Source organism: Gouania willdenowi, chromosome 4 (assembly GCF_900634775.1).
Source record: "Gouania willdenowi chromosome 4, fGouWil2.1, whole genome shotgun sequence".
NCBI classification, from domain to species: domain Eukaryota; kingdom Metazoa; phylum Chordata; class Actinopteri; order Blenniiformes; family Gobiesocidae; genus Gouania; species Gouania willdenowi.
This window is the reverse complement of record NC_041047.1, coordinates 4676785-4700992: the sequence shown is the minus strand read 5'-3', so window position 1 is coordinate 4700992 and position 24208 is coordinate 4676785. Positions and strand designations below refer to the sequence as shown.

General features: G+C 37.9%; 1 protein-coding gene across 2 annotated transcripts in view; it reads left to right on the top strand.

Moving 5' to 3' along the window:
- The window catches only part of LOC114462386 (BMP/retinoic acid-inducible neural-specific protein 3-like), a 93993-nt gene extending 78535 nt beyond the window's left edge, over positions 1-15458 (top strand). For both annotated transcript variants that reach the window (XM_028445190.1, XM_028445189.1), the window contains 2 exons: positions 12742-13084; positions 14164-15458. In XM_028445190.1, the coding sequence (XP_028300991.1) occupies positions 12742-13084; positions 14164-14934 (1114 nt within the window). In that variant the 3' untranslated portion in view covers positions 14935-15458. The remainder of the gene's footprint in view (positions 1-12741; positions 13085-14163) is intronic.
- The last annotated feature ends 8750 nt before the right edge of the window (positions 15459-24208 follow it).

Genomic DNA, 24208 nt, shown 5'->3' with positions numbered 1-24208 from the left:
AAAACATACACTAAAAGAAAAGACACTAAATAATTTCAAAAGCACACAAAAAGAACCCAAACACACAAAAATACACAAAATTGGTCACCGAACCCACAAGATTCCTCCAAAAACACAGGAAATGACAGAAAATACACAAAACAACAAAAGCACAACAAAAATACAGACAATTGCAGTGAAAAAGTAAAATAAATACAGAAATCTATTAATTCTAAAAATATACAAAAAATTACGCCAAAACACACAACATGACAAAACTTCAATAAATGACCACAAAAATTTTACAAAATTACTCAAAAAAAACACAAACCCACAACAAAATTACAAAAGAGATTCTAAAACAATACAAACATGACCCCAAAACACACACAACACCAAACACACGTAAACCACAAAAAATACGCAAAAAAGATCCAACTCCTCTCCAGTAAAAGATGTCACAGACATGTCTGCGTACCCACAGAACGGTGAGAGAAATCACTTCGAAACACTACAGCTTTTACGACAGCGGATGTTTTTTAGTCAAGCTACTCATTCACTCCATCCTGAGCCTCTTGAAGCATTCACTGCTTTTAATTACACCTAAAAAGCTTTCTGTGTTTTTCCTGCCATTTTATAGCAGAGTTAGTGGTTTTATTGACACGGATAGGTGAGGGACTTTAAGATAACTGACTTTATTCCTAAACAAAAGTATTTAATCTATTATATTACAACTAGGGCTGTGATTAATTAATTACAGAAAAATATATAAAAATGATCCTAAAACACACAAAATGACAAAAAATGCACTAAAAAATCTCAAAGAACACACAACAAGAGACAGAAAAGAACCCCAAAACACACAAAATGACCCCAAAACACACAAAATGACTAAACTTCAATGAATAACAACAACAAAAAAATACAAAATGACCATAAATACGCAAAAAAATGACACAAACTGACTCCACAACAAAACTACTAAAATTATTTTAAAAATATATAAAAATTACCCAAAAAAACATAAATTGAATCCAAAAATACACAAAATTATTCACCAAACACACAAAAATACACAAAATTACTCCAAATACACACAAACCCACCACAAATCTATGAAAAATATTCTTAAAATATACAAAAATGACCGAAAAACACAAAAGGAAAAAAAAATTACTAAACGACAACAAAAAAAATAACAAAATGACACAAAAACACACAAAATTATTTGAAAAGTACACTAAAAGAACACCAAAATAACAAAACTTCACCTTCAATTGTTATGTGATTAACTTAGATTAATCGAGATTAATTATTACAAAGTATCTAATTCATTACAAAATTTTCTTTAATTTAGTCCCACCACTAATTATAACTAATTAATTAATTCAACTTGATTTTTACATCTTGAATCATCCCTTACCATCTCTTATACCAGGCTATAACAAAGAAAATCCACATTTCTTTTTTTATTTTTAGTATTTTTCTTTTCACGGGGGATTCATGAATTGTTTGTTTAAAACCTGTAATGAATTAGTTAGAAAAACCATTGCTGACATTGTCATTTTTCCCCACAAACGCAGTGTTTGTTAAACAGTATTCCCAACCATTAATCACTTGCCATCCGTAGGAGGTTTTTTTTTTTTTTTTTTTTTTTTAATTTGTGCACTATAGAGAAGGTTTTTACTCGTAAATCAGCTGCTCATTGGGGCGCAGTAAATTAAAGTTATGTTTCCCTAAGTTTGTGGGTTTTTTTTTAATTGTAGTCGAGCAAAAGTGCAGAAAGATGACTTAACGGGCAGAGAATAGGAAAATTACCAAAAAAATCAATAAAAAGTTATTCCTAAAAGGAAATATTAAGTGTTCATAAGCCGCTGATAATGTAAAGAATTCCCTCTATAACACGCTGTTTGGTGATTTAGGTTTAATATATTGTAAAATGAGAACATTGCATCTTTGTGGTGCTTTTGATACTGTTAATTACAATGTTCTGTTGAGTGGATTATGAACTTGTGCCAGACTAAATAGAAACATGTTGCATTAGTTCAAGTCTTACTATAGGTGGAGTTATTTTATAGGCATTGGCAGCTTTGAATGTGCTGGACCAATAAAATGTCCTCTGGGGTTCCTCAGGGCTCTGTTCTTAGACCCTTTTTTGTTCAGCCTTTGCTTCCCTTAACTCAAAATCTGCTGAGCTGTAAGGCTGAGTGTCAAAGTTACACAGATGACTCTCAACTATATCTCACGGTGAAATCAGTCGACGATGGTCCGATAGAGGATGGGTTCTTAACCTTGTGGTCAGACCCCATTAGGGGTTCCAATTTACTGGGAGGGGGTCGCCAGATGCCTTTAGGAAACAAAGATTTATTTATTTTTTTAACAATTTGATCCCATTTTTGGTCTGTCATTTATCAGACCACATGGACTCATGACTCAGCAAAACCTCCATCAGATGAAAAGGCCTCACTTGTCAAACCAAACGCCGTCAAATGACATACGGCCTCAGGCGTCAAAATAAAAGTAATCAGATTCAACAAAAACACAATAAAATCAATAAAACACGAGATTGCATTTTATTTTGAAGGAACCGGAAGTACACATATTGATGACATCATGTGCATATCTGTTTTCTTAAAAATACAACGTTATGTCGTGTTATATAGCCTGAGGCTGTTGAGTCTGATGACTTTTATTTTGAAGCCTGACGCCGCGTCATTTGACGGAGGTTTTGCTGAGTCATGTGTCTCTTTGATCTGATAAATGACAGAGGTTTCCTAAGGACGACGTAAAATGTTCACCGTACCTGCGATATCACCTCACTCAATTGTTTTCAATTCCTTTCATTTTGATACAGTGAGGTACATTTTTACTCCCTTACATTCAACATTAAACATAACAAAACCAACATGAATTGCATACATAGTACAAATATTGAGACAAAAAACTTGTACTAGGTTTCTAATATCTTAAGGTTTCATGTGAGGAATCACTCAAAAGAGCATCAAAGAGATAATTATACGTTGAAATAAGCTATGCCTCTAAAATACTGTCTTATTCAATCTTAACATGAACACTAGATGAAATACCTTTCTGCTTTAGGCCATTTTCAATGATGATATGTTCAGATTTGATCTTTTTTGGACTGATGATAAAACTACCATTGGATTCTTTTATCTTGAGCCATCAGTGACAGTCTCTTGGTTCACTCTGACACAGTATTAGCGGCTTTAAGGGTGTCAGCAGCACATTAATCAACCGTCAGATTAATCTATACACTGCTCTGGGTTTATTGTTGGCTTTCACGTGTTCCGTTTCTATAGCTTTTCTATTCTGGGTTTCCATTCAACCATCCTGTTTTATTCTCTGCACCTCTTCTACAGACGAGACATTAATCACTGATCTATGCAGCTGATACAGTCCCATCCCCTCGACATCGACCATCATGGCTCTCGTCCAACCACTGTTTATCTATCTTATTGTCGCCGCATCAAATCTGAAGCTTTTCCCCTCATTTTTTCTCATCGCAAAAGCTTTGGAATGTTTGGCAGTTTCCGTAGGCGGAGTTTGAGACTCCTGCCAGGGGCGGGCAAAAGAAAAAAACAATGTGTAACATATACAACAAAAAGACAGTCATCAACATTCCCCGCCAAAAAAAAAAACGGAACAAGGGCAGCAGCTCCAGAAATAAATAATTACGCGCTTCTCATTATCAAACTCTATCAAGGTATTGATACCCTGAAGCCACACACCAAATTTGGTTATCCTTTCTTAAACAGTTTCTGAGAAAAGTTGTACTCATTAACTCAGACGGACAGACGGAGCTCAAACCTACATCCCCCTTTCACACTTCGTGGCGGGAGATAATAATGCAAAAATAATTAGTAACATAATTGATAATGTTGACTACACAAATGTACGTTGACATGTCGTTTAATGTTGTAAATTCATGATAAAATCAGGCCGGCGGCCGCTTTCTGCTTCATTTTTGCTTCGATACCATAACATGAACTGCTGGATGCAGTGTAGCTTCACCATTTATGTTGTGAAGAAAAATAATGCAACAGAAGAACCAACCTAAAATCTCAAAAGTTTGGGACCATTTCACTGAAAACTTATACTTCACACCTAAGGTAGAGCTAACATTTGTGACATGAAACTAACTTATATATAGTTTAACCACTGGGGGGGGGGGCAATACTCCCCCTGCGTATGGCAGTTTGGGTCACACGTGACTTGAAGTTTTATACAAAAAGACTGATGAATAAGGTGTCATGAAGTGTCGTTTGTTACCCTAACCCTTCGTTACCCCAACCCAGGGATCACCGACACGGTGCCCGTGGGCTCCAGGTAGCCCACATGGACCATGTGTGGTGTCCTTCAGAGCTTCAGTCACCAATGAGCTGCATCTAAAATCTGATTTATTTTCCAGAATTCAAACTCACAAAGATAAATACAAATGAGAGATGTTGTTTGTACTGAGTAGAATTAAATACTGTTGATAAAGCTTTAGCATTAAATTAACCATCTTTAAATGTTTATTTTCACTGAAACAGTGTGACAAATGTTTTTAAGTGTTGCCAATCTGGTGTAAGGTCAGTGGTATGTTATACTGTACATATAATGATATATAAGATATATTTTTAAAAACACAAGGTTGATTTTATAGAAAGAAATATGTTGAAACCTCAACATTTTCTACCTTTTTAAGTTACTGCTAGCATTCTAATTAAAGTGAAACCCCCTGTTGTGTTTGAGATGTGCTTTTCTAACTGGAAGCTCTTTGGACGATTCAGTACAGATGAAGTAGCTCACAGTTTAAGAAAGGTTGGCGACCCCTGCCCTTAACCCTAACCCCTAACCCCTAACCCCATGCACTAGCTGTAGCTCCAAAAGTGTCGTAATTTAGCAAACGACACTTAATGACAGCCGTCATGACACCTTATTCATGCTAATGACAGATAATGTCAGCCTTATGTATAAAACTTCAAATAAAGAGTTACCGCAGTTTGCCTCAGAGAGACTGTGAAGCTGTAGAAACATTATCCTTAGTTTTCTTTTATAGTGAACAAATGCAAGATATGTGATTGATTTTGCATCCTGGTGGCTTTGTTTACTTTGTGTAGACAATTATCGCCAAATAGGCGAAGCGAAGCTACAGTCGGCGAAGGTTTTTCCTGGACAAGTATCAATACGTATGCATCGAACCATTTATACCTGTGCTATTAGGCATAATGATGCAACATTGTCATCCTATTGGTGTTTTTCAGAGCTGCTTTTCATCAGCTTAGAGAAAGCATTTCTCATGCATAGGATTCTCTAAGATGAAGGTTTTCAGCACTTCACTGAAGAATTCCTTTAATCTTTGTCCGGTAAATTAGGGTGTGCACTTTTTACCGTGGAATGTTGAAAAGCTGCGTTTTTTTCCACACAAATGACCCAACAGAAGGTTTAGTCGATGTACACCTTTTTCCCTCTCACTCTGGTTCCCCAACACTCTTTGTGATAATGACTTTTCTGTCTGTTCCTTTCATGCTTGCTTTTAAAAACACAGACTACCTGACTCCTAGCGAAACATGCTGCACCTTATTCTGTGCAAGTGTGCACGCGTAGATAACGCTACGCCAATCTATATATTCTGTGCTGTAAAGTTCTTTATGAGCTGTGTAGGTTCGTCCTGTCTTATCGTGACATTGCAGAGAATCTACCACAATAACTCAGCAGCTTTTCATTTGATTCAAGGATTTTTTTTTTTTTTTAAAAAGGTACGGTATACATTGTTTTTTTTTTTCTTACTTTGTTTTATCAAAACCATTTCCATTAATCAAATTATCAAATAAAGAAAATAAATTTCATTCAGGAAAATATATATGTGTTAAAGATAAAGGTCTCGGCTGCCCAATTCATTTTTTTACATTTACAACATGATTTAAAGCAGAGGTCACCAACACGATGCCCGTGGGTAGTTTTGGTATTAAATAAACCATCTTTAATTTTTTATTTTCACTGAAACATTGTAACAAATGTGTTCAAGTATCGCAGATTGTTCAATTTACAATAATGTTAAATCTTTCAAACATGCTACATATTTTACGAGGAGTTAAAAGTTGTTAGTTAGTGGCCAGTAAAATAGGAACAGGATGATAACGAAACAATTGCCTAAATTTGGACAAACAATGTTTTGCATGTTGAAACTTAAAAACACACCGTGGACTTTTTGACCTAAAGACTTATTTTAAATGATTCCTCAGGCCAATATACAGCGCTGACAGTATCAATGCTCCTAGCGGGGCTTCCCTCTTGAAATACTGACTATGTAAGTTTGGAGGAGACGGACCGTCTTTTGCCAGGTCATGTGACCTGGCGAATGCCTGGAGAACGTTTTACTTTATGGCAGTCACATGACCACAGGCTCACATATATAGAGTTCCCACGTGACGTCACAACATACGGGCATTTACCGACCCAGCGCTATTGCTTTGGGCAGCTGAAACTAGTTAACCTCTGTTTACAGCCAAAAGAGCACAATATGGTAGTTTAGTGTTGGGTTAATGGTGCACTAATCACTGCGATAGTTCAGTTAAAACGTGGATTCTTTAGTAAGGGAAGTCGGCAAGTCAGATCCGTAACTTTGGGATGAGGATTGGTTCTCAGGGCTGGGCTCACGCCGTGGCGACAGTCAATGGGCTGGAGGAGCAGCCGCCACCGCTGCACCCCTTCTCGCTGCCGCTGGAGACCCGGTGCTCGGCCTGCCTCATCGTGTTGGTGGCGCTTCCCCCCCGACTCCCTGGCCTAGCCACCGTTGTCGGCCCCCTTCGCCGGGGGTCGGAAGGGACGGCGCCGGGTCGCCTGTCCGCCCTGATCCTGCGGCAGTGGCGGCTGCTCCTCCAGCCCATAGACTGTAGCCGCAGCGCGAGCCCAGCCCTTAGAACCAATCCTTATCCTGAAGTTCCACGCCAACTACTGTCTGCATACACAATCCAAAGATAAGGGAGGCTGGCCCGACTGAATGTTTGTTGAGTTTTGCGAAAGTTCTGCGGCGTTTGTGGCCACTAGTGGCTCTTGCGTGGAAGTTACTGGTCTAGTGCCCCGTTTGGCCAAAAGTTACAGTGTGCCATTAAACATTTTATACCTTTCTAACCCTAGAACACTTTCAGCGGGTGATTTTCAAAAAATATGCTTGGAGCAAAGACCAAGTTTCCAGTGTCATGATTAATGAGATTTTTTGGTTCTTACATTTGTAATTTTTCACTAACTTTGATTATTAATTTTAGAGTCCACCCATGGTAGGTCTTTTTCTTATTTTGTTAGGCATGGCATATTGAAAACAAAAGAACAACTGTAATTTGTCTTATATTGTCATATTTTGATATATTTTGATTATAATGAATTTTTATCAGGTAAAAAAATACCTGGTGTAACTTTAGCATTAGTGTTCTAGGGTTAAGTTAATGCTAGTCATCTTTCATTATCAAGTGTGTGTTAAACTAGTAGCCCTGCATATTATTCATTCCCTCATGGTTTTAGAAAGGTTGGTGACCTGTGATATAAAAGCTGTGGTTTTGGGGTCCACTTCTGGTCAATAGGTTGTGGATTTGATCCCATTTCCTTATATGGGTCAAAGTTTCTTCGGGCAAGGCATCCTAGGTTCTTCCTAATGGTCGATTAAAGCTTTGCCACAGTTGGTGTGTCGTAAACAGTGTTGGGAGTTACTAATTATTTTTGTAATATATTACTGTAACATATTCCTTTTTGAAGTATCTCAGTAGCGTAACTCATTAAAAAAAGTGAAAAGTGTTAATATATTACTTACAATTACAGTAACTCAAGTTACATGCATATTTACTGTAATTTAAGTGCACAATTGCTTTGTTTTCTCACTGTTTGCAATTATTTCAGGAAAAAAAGATGATCATTGTAGTTAAATATAACAAAAAAAAGAGTGTTTTGCTCCTGAAACAGCAGAAATATTTGAAACAAAACTTAGACCAATGTTATTCGAACACTATCAGTGTGATTATAATTAGTGTTCTGGTAATTAGTTTAACTCAGCTACATTAAAAAAAAAAAAAAAAAAAAAGAGACACTTTAACCTAATCACAAAATATGCTGGTTATTTTAAGATCAGCTTCTGCTTCTTTTTTGCTTTGTCTGAACTTACTTCAGAGAGTTAATGAGCGTTGTTGAATGACTTTTGTGCACACGTCTGCTTTAGAACACAATAGGTTTGACAGGAAAACTAATCAATGTGTTTTCTCTTCTTCATTGTTAAATAAAACATAAATAAATAAATCTTGTTCATGTAACAATGTCTTTGCAAAGGATGCTCATAGTTAGCGGATGAAAAGTATAAAAAGCAGGATTTTCCTGTTCTGTGATAAGACAAACAAAAAAAGAAGCATTGCTTTCATTTTATGAAAAGATTTCTAAAATAACAACATAAATACTAGCTCTAAAAAAAAGTCTTAGAATCTCTACAAGAAAGGTATTTATCATACAGAACAGGTATTTATTTATTGTTTTGGCACATTTACTGTATGAAAAATCTTATGAAACATTTACCAAACTTGGAATTTCTATTCATCGCCACTTATAACTTCTTTTTTTTTTTTTTTTCCCCCCTTGTTTCGGAACATATCTTCCATTGTTTAGACAATTTCAAGTTAGCATCCAGAACATGTTATGTAATTCACTCGGGGTGTGCATTGCCATTAATCCAGTTATACTATACGATTCATGATTTGCATGTCACAATACGATAAATCCAAATAATAAACAATACGATATACATTGCAATACATCGCAATATCAATATTTACAAATTTCACCTTGATGGTATGAAAACAATTTAAAAAATCGATTTAGACATTTTTTGGATTGACACGATAAGTGCGCCGTGAAACATCGCAATATATTGCTGAATCGATTTTTACTTTCACCCTTCAACCTCTAAATACAAACACTTTTCAAGCACAAAATAAAAAAAAAATAATTGTGATTTCCATTAAATCATAAAATTAATTAAATAAGCTTATTTTCATTCTTATTTAACTATTCTGTACAGAAAAGTATTCGTTTTGATTTCCTTGTGGCCACAGAGTTTTTGAGTTAAAACTGGCCGCAGTCCAGACACTTACACCCATCAGTAAAGTAAATAATGATCTCACATCACAACTAAGCGATGGTGTGACATGCCAGTACATTTTTTTTAATCTTTTTTCTGAAACTACACCAAACTCTCCATATTTTAACCTATTTTCATCACTTTTTCTTGCCATTTTTTTGCTTCTTTTACTGCATTGTTGCTGCATTACTCTTATTTCTGCATCTTCTCCATCTAATTTCAATGCCTTTTCTGCACATGTTTGGCACTTATAAACCCTTTCCACCACTTTTCCCACCACTTTTCCCACCTAATGTCACATATTGACCCATTATTGTCACTTTTAACTTCTTTTCACCATAGTTCATGCAAATCTTTGGCAATTTAATCACATTCATATTTGTAATGCTCATCATTTGCCAGTTTAAATGTATTGTTGCACTAATTGTTCCAATATTGATATTTTGAACCCTTTTTACCACTTTTTCTGTCCATTTTTGGCCACTCTAATTTGCAACTTTCAAACAATTCATGTGCTTTTTAAAATCTCATTTCACCACCTTATCCACCATTTTTGTTCACTCTTAACACCAGTTTTTAAAACAAGAATTTACATCTTTAGGATGACCATATACTATGGTGCAAATAATAGTAAACTTCCTGGATAACAGCGGATATTATTCAAATGAATAAATAAATGTGTGAACAATGAACCATCATTTTCCTGACTTTATGGATGGACCCCAAAAAGCTCTCCCCCTTTATTCCCCCTCATAGATGGCCCTGTCTCCACATGACTGTTCTTCAATGTTCTTGTCTGTGTTCAACCACCTTCAGCTACAGTTGGGGGTCCCCGGTTTATGGAACCTTTATTTTGGGGGTCACAGGCTGAAAAGGTTGAGAACCACTGCATTAGTGCTGTGAAAGATACACACATGTCCATATCTTCTGTTTTTATTCACAAAGCTCATTGTTGTTGGCTTCATGCACCCACAGAAGTTAGGAGTCACCGTGATTTACAACAGAGCTTTGGAGGAACGAGTTGCTGGGAGCAGCAACACTATACATAATCACACCAGGGAGCTAACACTGCAGTCTTGTCTGGGCGACAGCTTTGCCATGCTGAAGCTGCTGGAGGTGAAATGCTTTACCCACAGGTAGCAGGTGATGGAAAGCAAAACTCTTTCTACTTCATTTTCCCATGACCGCCTTTCTTCGTTCCAGGGTTTTCATATTTAAATCAGTGGTTTCCTAAATTCGCTCCCCACTGCCAAGCACATAATGACAATGCAATATAGAGGGAAAACAGCTCTAATGTAATTCCAGCGAGCATTTTCAAATCAACATAAAGTTTCACCTTATTGCAACCTCGTCACAGAAGCGTGTCCTACAAAGAGTGAGTTGTGCACGCTGCACATTTCCTCTCCTCAGCGAGTACAGACGATAAGAAGAATCAAGGGATTATAGTAGAGAAAGTGTCACAGACGGCAATCACAACCCGCTCCATGCAGAGAAATTACAAGTATGTCTATGAGTAAGTTTGGCAAATGGTGGCTGTGACTCTTACAGAACATTATGTCAAAAACTGATCAAGGACAGTTTTCTGTCGTTCATCCAGCTGAGCCTGAATAACTGAGACGAACCGAGCACAGCATGAGACAGTTCTGCAGGAATAATGAATGACCTTCAGTGTAATTCTAATGCTTTGCTCAGTTCAATAGTCGAATAATTTTTTAAAGAGTAACAAGACAAGGACTTAACAAAACCACTGATATACAATTACACACTGTGAAACATAATCACATGGAAAATCGTGACACCATTATGAAAATAATAGTTTATTTAATTTTATTTATTTTTTATATTGAGCATCATTATGTTGCCTGCATAGGTATATCACATAAATGATGCAGTATACATATATGTAAACACATACAAGTACATATACACAATCGTAATATACACTATCCTAGACATGCTCAATGAGAGGGGAAGCAGTAAAATCTTATTTAATCCCCTCCATTCTCACTCAGAACTCTCCAAATAATGAAATTCAAGTTTGGCTTTGTAGAATATTGAAATGCTTCTGGAAAATTTATTTTGCACATGCTTGATTTGAGACTTCCAACTCATTTTATTGTCCATTATTTGTTGCCCATCTTTGTGTGTGCCACCACAATTTCAACCTTTTTTTTTTCTCCATCCTGCATGCCACAACTTTAAAACTCCATATGTTTAGATTATTAAACAAATGTAAATTTGTTTGTGCAATTGCATCCCTTCACAACAGCATTTTGTGTGGCGCAGCACAAACAAATATTATTACCTGCAGGACGTGAAATATATGAAAATCCTGCTGCCGCTATATTGTGATATCAACATTAGGAACAAGATCACTCAGAGAGCGCACATTTCTGCCAAGTTTAGAGGCACAAAGTCACCAGCAGGTGGTAGAACCAGCCAAACATTGTGCTCCAAAACCTGTTCTGGATACTGTATCCACAATACCTGCCAGATCATCTCCAAAATCAAACTCATTCTTCACACAGGGCTCTATTTTCCCCCTGTACTTAAGTCAGTCACTGCGCGCCTTCATCCAAGTTACGCACTGTGGGTGGAGCAGCCCTGAAATGTGGGTGTTTCCATTCAAATCTGGCTTTACGCGCATTCTCCGGTGTGCGTAAGTCTTTCTCCTCTTACGCACTTCTAACCCTGGAAAAAGTGCAGCGCCCCGATAAGGTGAAACATTATATTGCACTAGAAATATGGACTTAGTTACATTTGAAGCCACACAGACTCGTACGTCGCACAGCAGCAGCTGTGATCACTCAGCTGCTGCTGCACGATTAATTAAAACTCTGACAGACGCAGACTTCTGTCCATGTTGGTCACAGTGATTCAACTATTTTCATACTATGTCCAACGTAAAGTCACAGTTTGATCCACTACAGAGTGAAACAAGCTGTCATATGCAGATGAGGATGGACCAGAAACTGTTCCCACACATATTTTAATGAGGCTCAGCTCAGGTCCCTTTAAACTATTTATATTTAAAACTGTGTATTATGGAAGTTATTAGTTCTGTTTCACTGCAAACATCCCTCTGTATTAAAGCAGGACGCTCTGTGGCTGCGTTATTTCCTCGTATCTACAGCATCTAACTCTGTCACGCTTTACAGTGATGATGATGATGATGATGATGATGATGACTGCAATAATCTGATCAATAATCTGATCAAATCAACCTGTTGTATTGTTTATCAATGAAGGCATTTCAAATTAAAAGTGAACTTTATCATTTTCACAGATTTCAATGACATTTACAAGCGTTGGGAAAACTCCATGTTCCGTGATTTCTAGACAGCCCAAAAAAATGACATAGTAGGAGGGAAGCGCGTACATGGGTGCAAAAGAAGCGCTTAAGTCCAGATGGGAGACTAGACTCCTTAGACATTGTATATTAGCTCACCAAATATTGTTAAACCCTATAGTCGACGGTGAAAATATGACCTCCAGCGGAGGGAAGAAAAAGCAGGCTATCTCTTGTGCACCAGGCCACTTTTCCCTTTGTCGATTCTACTCTGTTCAACCTTTTAAAAGACCAGTTATTGGGACTATTACATTAACTATCATGTTTGTTTTTTCTCTACCCTTTACTGCAGGCCTCAGTCCATCTGGCTAAGTCACTTCCAGTCTCTCCTGTATTGCTCGGAGAACAACCAGCTGGGTGCCTTCTCGGAGGAGCTCCACAGCTGTATCTGCAGATATGAACAAAGCCCCTGTCAGCTGCCTCCGCCCTGCACTATTGGGGAAGGCTCAGCCTGTGCGGCGTGTGCGCCAGACAACCACACACGCTGCGGGAGCTGCAACACCGGCTTTTCTCTGCTGCAGGGCGCCTGCAGGCCAATGGTTGCAGACTCCACCGAAAACTACCTTGGGTTCGAAACGGATCTCCAGGATTTGGAGCTGGGATACCTATTGCAGAGAGCGGACCGTCGACTTGAGGTATTTTACTATTTGCTGTTGAAAATGTTGAGGTGGGATGGATGCTTTTTACTGCACAAACATAAAAAGGGGGAGTTTACTAAACAGTAGGGATGTAACGATATCTAAATTTCACGGTACGATAATTATTGAGATATTGTGGTAAAAGCTCATGGTTTTACAGGAAGTCACACATTTTGCAACAATGCTAACAATAACAAAAATGATGACCATTGAGAAATTGTTTGTTCACTATTTTGACAGCATTTATTGTCATACTTTTAGATGTATAACATTATAAGTTTAGTACTGCCTACTAACAGATACAGATTCCTTAGCAAAAGTGTAAAAATTCAGATCGAGTCAGGAAATCAGTGTAGTGCAAATTTCATTTTTCTGTGTTTAGATTCATTTTAGGTCAACATGTTAGGATTTGAGAAATCTCTGAGCATTTAAAGTATCCACAAACCTTTTAAAACCCTCATTGTCAACAATAGGAAATGGCCATAACTGAGCGACATCTCTTGTTATTTCTTAAGCCCTTGAGCTGTACTAAGAGACCATGGTTGTAAATGTTTCTTTTGACCAGACTGGATTGTTTGTTTGACACAATCCTTGAACTTTTCGGGATGCCAGGTTGTTAAGTGGCTGATCATGTTGCTCATATTTCTAGAAGAGTAGCACACGGTAAATTTTTAGTGTTTGCATATTGTCCACTTTTTCTCCTTTATGGTTTCTAGATGCGGTGAAACAAAAATGTTTACATTCCACTGACTTGTAGCCACTGCATCATTCACAATTTCTACACACTCCTTCGTTTCTCCTTTCCCCTCTGACTTCGCACTGTTGCACACCATTGGCTCAACCGCCTGTAACCTTTGACTATGCCCCAAAGCATTATGGTTCTTGTAGTTTACTCTGAAACGGTCCGATACGGCCAAACCAACACGTGTTTTTCACCGTGACATTCCTACTAAACAGGACATCTTATATCAGATATCTTTGATGTAATATTTACAATAACAAGTAAACATATTGTGGGAGATGTATTGGCACTTGTATCTAAAATACCTAAATTGTGGTGCTTATCTTTCTGCTAGGTCCACGCAATCTTCATCAGCAATGATATGCGACTCAACAGCTGGTTCGACCCTTCGTGGAGGAAGAGAATGCTCCTGACGCTGAAGAGCAACAAGTACAAGACGAACATGGTCCATATGCTGCTGGGAATATCGCTGCAAATCTGTCTTACAAAGAACAGCACCCTGGAGCCAGTCCTCACCCTCTACATAAACCCCTTTGGAGGCAGTCATTCAGAGAGCTGGTACATCCCTGTCAATGAGAACGGTTTCCCAGACTGGCAGGCCACCAAGCTGGACCTGCCCTTTGAGTGCTATAACTGGACTTTGACCTTAGGCAACAAGTGGAAGACTTTTTTTGAAACCATCCACGTCTATCTTCGCAGCAGGATCAAGACTCAAGAGGGATTAAACGAAAGCGTTTATTATGAGCCTTTAGAAATAACAGATCCTGTTCGAAACCTGGGATACATGAAGATCAACAGCATCCAAGTGTTTGGCTACAGCATGCACTTTGACCCAGAAGCAATCCGAGACTTGATTCTGCAACTGGATTATCCGTACACGCAAGGATCTCAGGACACGGCTATGCTTCAGCTTTTGGAAATACGAGACAGGGTAAACCGGCTTTCCCCTCCGGGTCAGCAGAGGCTGGACCTGTTTGCCTGTCTTCTCAGACACAGACTCAAAATGACTCCCAGCGATATCGTTCGCATTCATGCATCTTTACAGGCCTTCAGCTCTCGTCTGCCCAACTCAATGGATTATGAGACTACCAAGCTGTGCAGTTAACAGCTGCTCAGAGGGAGAAATGGATTGTAAATGGCTACAAGAACTCCTGGACAAAGGAATTGTGCCTGTGGTGGTGCAGACGCTAACTTTTGTGCTTAGTCACTGCGGATTGCCAGATTGTGGTCAATCAGGAAGACTAGCTGTTGACAGCTGAAGAATGTACTCATCTGGCTGTTTTTAATTTCTGTTATGTGGGTGCGACCTTTAGTGCTAATTGAAAAAGAATGAGCCAGATCAGTGGGGAAAAAATAAATAAATGCACAACTCTTGATTGAGAAAAGAAATGGACAATTTGAAAACTAAGGCATAAAACCTCTATTAATCCGACTGCTCATTTATACTGTAAGTACAAAGGCCACACTAATGGACATTTTATGGGAATAATGATGCAAGCTGTTTGTTTGTAATTTTTTTATTTGTTACTTTGCTTTAGTGACGGTGCACTTTCCATGAAAAACCAGAATGCAGTGTTGTCGGTTAAGCTTTTGTAGATAAATTGATATTAAAACATTCTGTTATAACAATTTTAAGTTGTCAGAAACTTTTATTCATGTACATTGTCCGAAATTACCAACACTCCCATGAGTTAGTCACTGAGAAACACCACTTTATTAGGTTGGTTTTGCACATCCCTTTACCCATACAGGGGTGGTTTAGGGCCTTCCAGGTTCCATCTATAGATTGGGTATTTTATGTTGGATCAATTGACGCTTTTTGATGTGTTTGGGAATGTGCAAGGTGCGTCTGGGGTCTGTCTCTTCCTTCAGTTGTTGAACTGTAGTATTCCACTTTCGTCAGCTTCAGGCATCCGGTTACTTGTTATTTGGTCATTTCAGAACAAGCTATTTGCAAGCTTGTCAATGATGTGGTTCCAACAGAGTGTACGGACAAGCTGCACAATAAGATACTTCACAGTACTCAAGTACAGGGGTTCTCAACCTTGGGGTTGCAAGACTGCAAGAGTGGGTCGCCAGATGCCTTTTTTGAGCCCATTTTTGGTTATTTTTACCCTTTTTCTGCAACTACACCAAACTTGCCATATTTTAACCTATGTTTATCACTTATTCTTGCCATACTTCTGCTCCTTTAAATGCATTTTTGTTAAATTACCTGTACTCCATTTTAAGACCTAACCTGATCCAATGGACAAATGAGAAACTCTCTTAAAACTTGAAGACATTGATCCAAGGTAGAATTGTAAAGTTGTATTACCTAATGCTGGTCACAGAAATAGACTCAGCCTTCTGTCTGCACTTTGCAGACAGAAGGTCATATATCAGCACATTTTTGTAAAGATTATAGACACAGACCAATAGAAGCAGCACCACCAGTAATGAAGGCTTTTTGATCAGAGTTTGGGACAGCTGGTGACCATCTTTATACATCTGTATGTGTCTATACTGTTACCATGTGTTTCTGAGCATTTCCAGCTTCATGAGGGTCCTTTGCAAGACACTGTTTGCGGGCCCACAATTTGTGACACAACATGGACAAATTCCTAATCCTTTAGGCCAGGGGTGTCAAACTCATTTTAGTTCAGGGGCCAAATACGGAGTAGTTTGAGCTTTGCCAGATTTTGGAAAAATGTAGAGATCTTTCAACAATTTGAGATTTACTATGCCATCATATGGTATAAGAAGGTTAAACCTGATTTCTGCAAATATTGTGGATTCTAATTGAATTTCTGTATTAAGAGGGCCTGAGATATCTAAATCTATATTTCTGAAATAGTTGGTAATTTAGAAAATTGGCCAAATGTGATGCTTCAAAAGGCCAGATTTGGCCCTTGGGCTTTGAGTTTGATACATGCTTTACACGATCCAAAAAAGCTGTACAACAGGAAACAGTCAAGTAATCTCATAATATCTGTTATCAGATACTGCTACCAATTTTGACTCAAGCACGAGCCACAGCTTTGCATAGCAGTTTATTTTATTTTCATATCTTACATTTATTTTCAGGCATATTAGGGTTAACAGGAAAAATAAAAAATGACATGATGGTAATAAACAACTCCCTAATCCACTCATCATGCTACTAATATGTAATCTACACACAGGAGTGACTTTTTCTAATAGCCAACTGTGCAATGACCCAAAAATCCATTTATTGGTGGACATTAGTTCATCAAATCAACAAACTATTGATAAACAGATGAGTCAGGTGAGAGAGTAGGTGTTAGTGGTTCAATGGAAATAGTACTCTACCTTACTATGGTTAGTATTTTTTCCTTCTGATTGAAGTGATTACTTTTCCCTGTGGTTCATGTCACCTGCTGAATACATTTTGGATATCTCCAATGAGAAATTAATGAGTGTCCTCTTGCGGCTGATTGGCCCTTAGACTAACAACAGAGTTGCCCATTGGCCCGACCTCGAAAATAGACGTCTTTCAGGCCTCCTGATCATTTCCTCTGCAGTGGAGCAGCACAGATAAATGCTCTGTGCCGACTGAGATAATTGGCATTTGGTCAAAAGGGCTTTAAAATGGCAACACGATGGAGACAGTGTGTAGGCAGTGCAACTCGATCGGTGCTAACAGTGTCGGTACAATCAAGCCTCGCCTAAATATACGCTTTGCAGACCACGTACACATTCACAACAGACCACTTGCACATGCACATGGAAGAAAAACCAAGATGCTTACAAAGGCCGCACATGGTTTAAGTTACAAAAATAATACATGTGTCATTCCATGTCATTTCTAGAAACAACACTTGATTATAAGACACAGAGCCAAGCTACAATTACCTCAATTACTAAGGATTTCAATATCGGCGAGTGGTGAAATAGCCCCAAAGTTGGGGTCCAAAACATAAAAGTTGTATAAAGAAAATTTGTTTTTTATTGCAAGAAAGAATAATCTTTATACAATGAATTAAATCAGAAATCCAATTTGTTGTTACTTTTTACATGCAGTCATTTTTTTGGGAATTTAGATGAATTTTGTGGAATTTTCTGTGAGAAATTGCAAGAATTGAGGAAAAATTAAGAGTTCTCTCCACAATTTGCATCGAAAATGACTGTATTAATGTGATATAAACAATGGAAACATGCAAGCCCCTGAAAATATTGTGGAGTTGCTGAATTTGAGATTTTGAGATTTGTTTTTTTTTTGCAAATTTAAACAATCATTCATGTTTTGTTGCTGCCATTTTTACTTTCTCCTGCAAGCCAAATTTGATGCTCTAAAGGGCCTTTAGTTTGACAAATGTGATGTATTAGGTTGCATTCATACAGGGTAGTATTGGGTACATGTCTTACCCACAGGAGCACTGATCAGAACTGAACTAGAGATGAACTGTATTTGTGTTATGTAAATCATTACAATATTCTTTGTTACTGTAGATTAAAAATAGCCATCAACTCTAAGCGGTGAGCAGTGACCTTGACACAATCCATGATGGGCTATATTTAAATATAGTTCAGTGAAATGTTTAGTCACATCAGAAACCATTCAAAAGCTCTTTTAACCAGATTCTCTTGTATTTTGCCAATTCTTGGGCACTCTTGTGATGTCCGTCGCAAATATTCGAACAACTATTGAGGTGATAAACAGGATTTTGAACAATCACACCAGTCATTTTGCTCTTGCAAAAAAGCAAGACTTAACTTTAAATCAGTTTTCCTTCTTAGTTAAGATAGAGGAAGGAGGACCTAAATGGGACTTTGTGGTTATACTATCTACACCACCACAGAACAGACCGGTCCTAAAAAACACTGACAGAAATAGCAGGGGTGGGACTAATATCACATGCTTAAAATCGTTTGTTTAAACTCAGTCAGACTTTGTCACTGATACAAGCATCAACGAAAATGGATGTATGTAGGACAATCCATGTTTCTTTTGTTTTTCCTTCAATTGACATTGATGCTACACACTGTTTACACTCCTATGATGATGATGGAATTAAAAATGACATCATAGGCATTTCTGGCTATAGGCAATGTGTCAGAATGGAAGGAATCAGTGCTAGAATGTTACATGAAAAAAGCAGCAAATTTAAGGGCACAATGATTCTCATCTAGCCAACAAATAACATCCGCAAAGCTTTATATCCCACTAATATATTGTAGGAGGTGAACATATCGAAACCAGACACTTATCTTTTTGAAGAATGAGTAAGCAACTTCTGACTCAGAGGCATTTGTAGAGTAAAAGTGATGAAAAAAATAATGAAATATGTTGAAAAGATCAACAGATTTCTGCTTCGTGTTCAATAACTGAGCAAATCTTTGGATTGCAAATGCCTCTCACCACAGTTCATTACAGCCAACACATACACAGCTCATTTTTTTTATTCCACCACTGCTTTGACCTTTAGTTGTCTGTCAACCTAAAGTATGAAATGATAGAAAAGCCGTTTCACATCTATATAAAGTTCAGTTTGAAACTCAATAAAGATGATTTCTTCTAAACCTGACTAAATTTTATTATAGGGAGCAGGATAGATACCCAAACCCGTCTTTAATATTGACTGACGCCGATTGGTCTGCATTACAAGAGTCATCCATATTTTAAAATTGCCAAAGCTAGCATCATACAGTTAGGCCAAAATTGGTTGATCATGGTTTTGTATCCAGAAACAAGTTTCCTTTTTGGCAAAAATACAACATAGTTGTAAACACGGTGTAGCATTGGTTGCAGATTAATTGGATGTAGATTTATGAGTTAAAATGGAGGCAAACTAAACTTCCAGGGACTGCATTTGTCTGTAGAATGACTGCTAAATGACAGATCTACACACAGGCTTGGAATACACTATAATATGCATTGAAGGAAGACAATTTAATTTGCACTTTTTAGGTTTTATTGCACCAATAAAATCAGACAAGTAGCATCACTTTTCTCCTTAAATTTACCCCTGAAGTTGTCATAAAGTTTCTGTCCTAAAAATAATGATGCAGTGTTTAAACATTAATTTGTTATGATCCACTTTGTTCTAGCATTATATAAGTAACACAACTAGGTGTAAAATAGTTAAAACAGAAAAAAAAGATTAATTTAGTTAAGCAAGTTCACAAAGTAAGGTGAGGAAAAAGCACAGGTACTGAACTAATAAACAATTTAATAGTGTTGTGGTAGTCGAGCCTGGTTTTGGTCTCGAGACCAAATTTTAAAGGTCTCGGTCTTGTCTCGGACTCTGAAGCATTTTGACTCGGTCTTGTCTCGGACTCCGACTGCTCGGACTCTGGATTTTCCGTCAAGACCGTTGGAGACCAGCACTAATTCCTGCTATTTTTAAACTTTTTTATAATGTGATAATAACACGGAGAAGAATGGGATAAAACAATTCTTTATTCATTCTGTAATCTACCCCGTATAATGACTGCAACCTTCCTTAATGTGACTGAGTGACGCGTATGACACACTCGTGTGTGTGTGTGTGTGTGTGTGTGTGTGTGTGTGTGTCTGGCTCCGGTTTTAGTTTGGACCACGGAGCGTGAGGGAGATAGAAACTAATCACCGGTAAAAATCCCAGTAAAACTCCAGAAAACAATCACCAGGAATAAATATTAACTCCCTGGTAAAGACAGTAGCTCTAACAACTGGTAAAATGATAAACTGATGATATTACAGCCTTTGCAGCAGTATGGGGACACATATACTCCGCCTCTGGGTCCTAGTGCCTGCCGGCCTGATTAGCCTGTTCTGTTTACCGAGGCATACCTGTCAAGTATCCGGTTTTGGCCGGGAAACTCCCGCATTTTACCCCTCTTGGCTCGTATTGGGCGCCTGAAAATTTCCCTGATTTTCAAATTCAAAACTTGACAGGTATATACCGAGGTCCGTGTGTGTTGATTAAGTCCGTGTGAAAGTCTGCATGTTTATGCATCTGTCCATCCACTCTTTTCATTATATCCATGTCTTTTAAGGCTTTTATTACATAATGTCGGCTGTAGTCCGGGCCGCCGCCATCTTGGATTATGTCGTCACCAGCGCGTCATCGCCGCAGAGTTGCACTAGCACAGAATGAGCCAAATAACTGTAAAGAGGTCTTATATTAGTCTATTTTCTTTTTAAAGTGGTGTTTTTTTTTTGTGGCTTTAGACTCCATTTACATTTATATATATACTATGTTCCCTACAATATAAACAGGTTCATAATATAACTATGTTTATAGTTTCTGTTTCCACTGTATTCGTAATAATAATAATTTTTCTCAACAAGAACCGTTGACTGATTGGTCACATGACTGATCCAGAGTTTGAGTTAGTTTTATTTAGTTTCACATCTACCTGTAGCTCTTTGTTTTTTACACTGATGCCAACTTGTTTGTAGTTTTATTTCAGAAAGTTTCACTTTTACAGTTACAGTTGGAAACCTTTGTTAATTGAATATCCTAGTTACATTACAGTAACCAAATTAAACTATATCAATTAAGTGAATTAATAAAAATAACCTGTGTAAAAGCTTTTTCAGACAAAAAAAATTATCTTGTGAACTCTGTGATCTGTTAAACCTGCACAACTCAAAGAATCAGAATCAAGAATCATTATTTCGTGGCAGAAATGCTTTTAAACACTTGCTGTACATTCAGCTGACATAAAAATCTTGTTTTCAAATATGTAGAATAATTGTGAATTTATCAGTAGCAGTAGAAGTTTTAAAATTTTAGTAAATTTTTTGCAGGCACCTTTTGTGTCCATCAAATGTATTTAAAAGAAACTGAAATTAAAGAGAGAATGTTATTTAACTGTTGAACCTTGTCATAATTTTATTTATTTATTTAAATTGAAAAAAAAAAAATGTTTATGGTCTTGGTCTTGACTCGGTCTCGGCTCCCGGAAGTCTTGGTCTTGTCTTGGTCTCGGTGCATTCTGGTCTCGGGCAAGTCTTGGTCTCGGATAGTGTGGTCTTGAACACAACATTACAATTTAAAGATCAAGAGGTGAGTCATTTATTAATAGAAAACAAAACCCAACCATTTAGAAAATTTGAAATTCAAGCGTCACTTACAAAAGTACAACCTAAGGAAAACTAACATAGAACAGCACCTTTAAAGGTCCCATGTCATGCTATTTTTCACCTTCTCCATTTGTTCTAAGAACCACAAAAACATAATATTTGAGGTTCATTTTCCCAAACTCGCCTGTTTTCCAGAGTTTTAGCTTCTGAAAAGTCACTTTCTGATCAACTCTACACAAACAGGCTGATTTGTGGCCTACGTATGCATATTCATGAGTGGGCGTGTCTATAGTCCGGACACTGACTTCCTCCTCCGCACAGTGACGTAGGGCCAGAGGATGGCCCGCCCTCCTCCCACCCACTCCGTAGCTGAGCTCATGCTACTTTATAAACACGAGACAGAGCGTGGGGGCGGGGCGTTTGCTGGTACATACATAGACTGTAGAAAATACATACATAGCACTGCGCGAAGGACGCTGAAATGCTCACCTTTGTGGGTGTGTCTGTTTACATGTCAATCATGGTAGAGAGCTTCCTGGAGGCGTGGCTTCTCCAGCTCAGTGCCGCGTCAAATTCGTCATCAAAGTGGGAACGCGTCATCAAATTGTAGCGAGGTGTTTGGGCTCACCCTGCAGTAAGAAAGGAGCAAATCACTAACAATTGAGGAAATCAATGAAAAAAAAAACACTTTTGGTCATGTGTATGAAGCCCTAATAACATTTATGATGTTTAAAGCACAGAAAAGTCAATTTAGCTTAACATGGGCCCTTTAAGCTAATGCTATCTAGCAGGATACAACTAAAGGAAATAAGGTGCAAAGACCTAAACACAATTACTCAGTAAAACAGACACACAGTACTAAAGAGAATAGCCACAAATAGTGCAACAAAGACTAATATTATTCCTCCGAGCAACACCAAACAGCAATGGTAAAAACAAGGTGAACTACTAACCATTTAGCGCGGATGGTGCCAACAAAGGCTGTTTTCAAAAAGTATAGTTAGGAGGATTAGGATGCTGTCCGTTCCACTGAAGTATATTTACCAAGTTTACCAAGATGCATTTGGAACCTACGACAACAAAAACCTGAAGCACACTCAGGCTAAATACATGTTTTAAAATTCCTAAAAACATTTAAAGTGAGAAAGTGACAGTCGAAAATCAACATTTTCAGAGACTCTCCATTGTGCCAATGACTAAACTTCCTGTTAACTTAAAAACAAGAGCCCTGTTTACAAAAGCGTAAATAAACTTATCAAAGACAAGAAGAGATGCTTTTGTTTTGAAAAGAGGATGTTTGACTTTTAGCTTGAAGCCGATCCCAGAACCATTTTACGCTTGCAATGCATCATGGGGCGGTTGAGTATGACAAGTGTGCCCATCGTGCATACTCGAAAAACATCCCCATATAGTATACAACTGGGTATTTCTTGCATACTCAATCTTTCTACACTATCTAATTGGAATACACGACATACTCATTTTGACCTCAGACTTAGTATGAGAAGTATGTTAGTATAGTATAATTAGTAAATGTAATGATACATATGTGACAGGCCTTGGGAAAACCAGGAACAAGTTGGCATTAGAGAAACGGAGAAAAAGCACTTTTTTTTCTGATAAATGATTATACTGTACTTTACACGCCACTAGGTCTGAGTAAAATCCTTCCCAGTGATATATACTTGTACACTTAGTTCGATCCTTTCTGCTCAATAATTTCACAGACAGTTTTAACCTCAGTGTCAGCGCGAATGTGCCTTTATTGTTGTTTAGTCTCCAGATTTAGACCAAACTTCTCCTCGGGGGGATTTGTCAGCAAGGACAAACAGAACAGCAGGAGAAGGCGAAAAGGTAACCATCGCCAGCCAATAAATCAATTTGCTGTTTTATTACTTCACAGAACAAAAGGTTCTGCATCAAGATCGATGGGACCACGAGGAGACTCCCATAAGAAAAAAGAAATACAAATGGTTATAAAATCTGTTCCCGTGACCAGATCAGCATCAATTTATTACTGATGCGACAGTTTCTGCCTGATGTGTTTTTGTACGAGCACAAATCAATTCTGAATTTATTAGCCTATGCGATGCGTGATGGGACATTACTCAGAGCGAAGGATGAATGTCATTCATTAGAATGGATGGGTGTATCACGTAGTTCTGCAGAATATGAGGCGGTTCAGGGTTGTGGAGGGCTGGAGCTCATTTTCAATAACTATGGGCAGGAGGAGGGGTTAAAAAACAGATACAAACATCCTCAAGGAGAGAAACATACTATGTCAAAATCATACTTTTTTTAATCCATATTTTATATGACACATCATTACAAGGTCTACCATTAAGACCAAACCCCTAACTTTTCA